At 31.0% G+C, this 3,920-nt stretch overlaps 1 protein-coding gene across 1 annotated transcript; it reads left to right on the forward strand.

Annotated features, from left to right (window-relative positions):
* Window positions 1–3,020: 3,020 nt before the first annotated feature.
* BHQ10_010397 (uncharacterized protein) lies at window positions 3,021–3,695 on the forward strand (the record flags this gene model as incomplete). Its single annotated transcript, XM_040873021.1, has 1 exon — window positions 3,021–3,695. One exon carries the CDS (start codon window positions 3,021–3,023, stop codon window positions 3,693–3,695), a length of 675 nt encoding a protein of 224 aa, XP_040738898.1.
* Between the last annotated feature and the right edge of the window lie 225 nt (window positions 3,696–3,920).

Below are 3,920 nucleotides of genomic sequence, written 5' to 3' on the forward strand. Positions count from 1 at the left end.
TATAAAGATTATTTACTTATTTATATTATTCTTTTAGTTAATCTATTTATTTATTAATAATTTATAATTAATAAATTATATTTAATTTTATATATTTTGATAATTATTTATTAATATTTTAATTTAAATAACTTATTTTAGTTTAATATAATTGATTGATTGATTGATTGATTGATTCATATATACATCTAAGCCTAGTAGCTGTCACGGACCTGGATCCACCTTAGTTAAACAGCGTTGTGTCGAGGTACGCTAGGCTTGGTTGAACCACATAAAGGCTCGAGGTTGGACATCAATATAATAGGCTAAGTAAATMWAGTAATAATAATTAATTAATAATAGAAATCTTAATATAACTAAGATAGAAAAGATCTCTTATACAGCCTAGTACCTATACAAATATAAATATTTTACTAACTTTTACTATTATATTTAAATAACTTATATTAAAAAGCTATAAAGAACAACTAAATATATAATAAATAAATATATTTATATAGACTATATTTCCTACACTTTCTTCTATACTCTAATATAGACATTAGTATATATCTAATAATTATTCTTTCTATCTATATATAATTCTTCTACACCTTTATATCTTCCTAATTATATATTATTATATAGTTTCTACTTATATCATTTATAAATCTATATTTCTAGCTAACTGCTCGTGTATCTAGTTATAGAAATAACTAGACATAGTGTTAGCTATTATAATAAATACTTTTTCTTAATAGTACTAGATTCTGCCTAGTATTATATAAGTTAATTTTATAACATTACTCTCCTTCTTCAAGACCTTTATCTCAAAGATTTAAATAGAAAAACTCACTCTTGTTCCTAGCATAACCCTACTTTCTTCTTTAATAAGTATTTAGAATATATCAATATGCCTTCTCTTAAGAATCATCTTGCTTATCGTATTACATAGTCTAAACGAATTTGAAAGAATAGTTTCCCTATTAATAATTCTTACGAATATTGCAAATCTAAGAATAAAATATATATAATAAATACTAAAAATTAAAATTACATCTTATATACTTATCATAGTTATAAATATAAAAAGTAATTTTACAGCAAAAAAGAGTGGTCTGACCTTTAAAAGGCTAAAAATAAAATTAATAAAGAACTAAGAAAAGTTTTAAAAAAATAAGCTACCTTTTCTATAAAAATAAATCATCTCTTTAAATAACAATAATTTCTTAAAGAACGTGGATCCAAAATATTAGATTATAATTTAACTATGATAGATATTCTTAATAAAGAAGATCCTAAGGATATTCCTTCATTAATCCCTCCTAATAAATGATATTTGAATACTACGTCCAAATAATCCTTAGATATTAAGATATTACTTGCTAATTTTAAACTATTTATATTACCTAATCTCTTATTATAGAATATTTTTCTAATAAGCACTACTTCTTATAGTAATTCTTAATTATATCTTGTGCTTTAGTAAGGTTTTTAATTACTTTCTATATGCTTTCTGATTCGTTATATCTTTTCTATTTCACTAAGTATCTTTTCTAGTTTCCAGCTATCTTAGTCGCTAATATTTCTTTGACTTTATAGATTTCTTATTCAATAATAATATTGTTTTATATTTTAGTATTTTATAGTGCTGGTTCTAGTAATAAAATATAAAAAATTAAATATATCTTTATCGTATCTAGTAATTTTAGTTTATAATTAACTTTACTTATTTTTTCTTTAATTTTAAATAGTCTAATTTATAAGTGGTCAAGTTTATTACTTAGTTTTATAATTTAAATATTTTTTTATAAAAAGTATATCTTCCTTCTCTTTTAAAAATCTAGTCTCTTTAGATATTTTTTATTATAATATTTTTTATTTAATTTATTTTAATTGATAATTTCTGTTTAAAGATAGAAATATATCATCTTTATATTTTAAATAAATCTATTTACTACTTTATTAATAGATTTTTAGTATCATAGTTGTCCTAGTAATCTAAGTTCTCTTTTATTATTTATGAAGAATAGTGTAACTTTTATTATTGATTATTAGATAGAATTATATACTAATTATGCTATTAGCAGTAATAATACCCAGTTATTTTAATAATTATTAATGTAGTATTATAGATATTATATTAATATCTAGTTTATTTGTTCTATTTATCTATTAGTTTAAGAATAGTATACTATAGATAATTATTATTCTCCTTCTATGAGGTCCATTATTGATTTCTATAATTTTAATAAAAATATTAGTCCTTTGTTAGATATCATAATTTTTAATATTCTGTGATATTTGAATACTTTGTCTATTAGCTTAAATATTAATTCTTCTGCGTTTATTTTTTCTAATATTGATATGAAATGTGTGTATTTTATTATTCTATCTATTACTATAAGGATTATATTATATTCTTCTGACTTTGGTAGTTTTGTGATATAATTCATTATAATCTATTACTATAGATATTCTAATGCTTTGATTTTTTATAATAACTTATAGAATTTATACTTTTTGATTTTATTTTTCTAGCATGAATTATATTTCTTAATATATATTTTAATATTTTTTATTATTTTTAGCTAGTAATAGTTTCTGGTAATTTTTTTTATAGTATTTATTTATCTTAGATAACTATTAGTTAAAGTGTTATAATTAAGTTAAATAATTTTGTTTTATAATGATTGTAAAATATAGATTAAATTATACTAAAATACTAATCTGGTTTCTATTACTATAACTTTATTATCTTTTCTTTTAATTAAAGTTTGGAACACGGTACGCTGGTTAGGCATGACATTAGATAGGAAGCTCACCCTCCGGTGCCACTATATGACGTGCCTCCAGAAGGCCATAGGCACCGTACGCTCTGTAGAGCCAATGGCCTTACCCCGGAGCTGGTCCGGAGACTCCAGCGAGCCACCGTACAAGCCCAAGCTCTCTGGGGCTCCGAGCTCTGGTGGCAGGGCCAAAAAACGTGGGCTCAAGGCCTACAGCGCCTTATCAACCGCCAAGCGAGGGCCATCACGGGCATGCTCCCAAAGGCACCAATAGGGGCCCTAATTCGGGAGGCAGCCCTAGAGCCAGCGAGTGTGCTGCTAGATGCAAGAAAAGCGAGATACGTGGTAAGGCTTCTAACATTACCCGATACACACCCAACAGCGCAGTTGCTCCCGGTTACGCTCCGATATGGGGATGCCCATGCCCAGCCCGGAGAGCAACCCCTAGACGACCGAGAATGGGCCCAAAATGGGACCCAAGCGCCTAAACGGATAGGCCAACGACTAGCAAAGCACCTAGCTCAACGCCTAACCAAGGACCCGTCAGGGGGGATTGAACGGACCACAGAGTGGGCACGGGAGGCTTTCCCCGGGTCTATTCGGGTTGCTGGCATGGAGATAGCGTTGCGAGAAGCAAGCCAACAGCGCCTAGGAACAACCCTCTGGTCTGATGGCTCTAGGCAAGAAAGCGGGCGTACTGGCGCCGGTGTGGCGCTCCAGCCAATGCCCGGAGCTCCATGGGAGAGCCTAGAAGTGCCTATGGGCACCGGATATGAGGTTTTTGATGCGGAATTGGTGGCTGTCGCTTTGGCGCTAGAATGGGCACTAGATAGGCACCTCCCGGGGCCCATTTACGTCCTTCTTGATGCCCAGAATGCTATTAACCGCCTACAAACAACAAAAACCCGGACAGACCCTAGCGCTTAGGGCTCATAAGGCGGCGTCACGTCTAGCCTCTAGTGGTCGTCCAGTAACGATACAGTGGGTGCCTGGGCACAGTGGAGTGGAAGGAAATGAGCTCGCAGACCAGGCTGCTAAACKTGCCGCTGTCAAGCCCGTGGGGCCTAGCTTTGAAGGCCTATCGTTAGCCCAGGTTAGGCGTGCCTGCACCGAAGCGAGGAGCAAAGCAATGAAAGATTGGGGCCGTGAGAA

The sequence above is a fragment of the Talaromyces amestolkiae genome, assembly GCF_001896365.1.
Source record: "Talaromyces amestolkiae strain CIB chromosome Unknown scaffold66.1, whole genome shotgun sequence".
NCBI classification, from domain to species: domain Eukaryota; kingdom Fungi; phylum Ascomycota; class Eurotiomycetes; order Eurotiales; family Trichocomaceae; genus Talaromyces; species Talaromyces amestolkiae.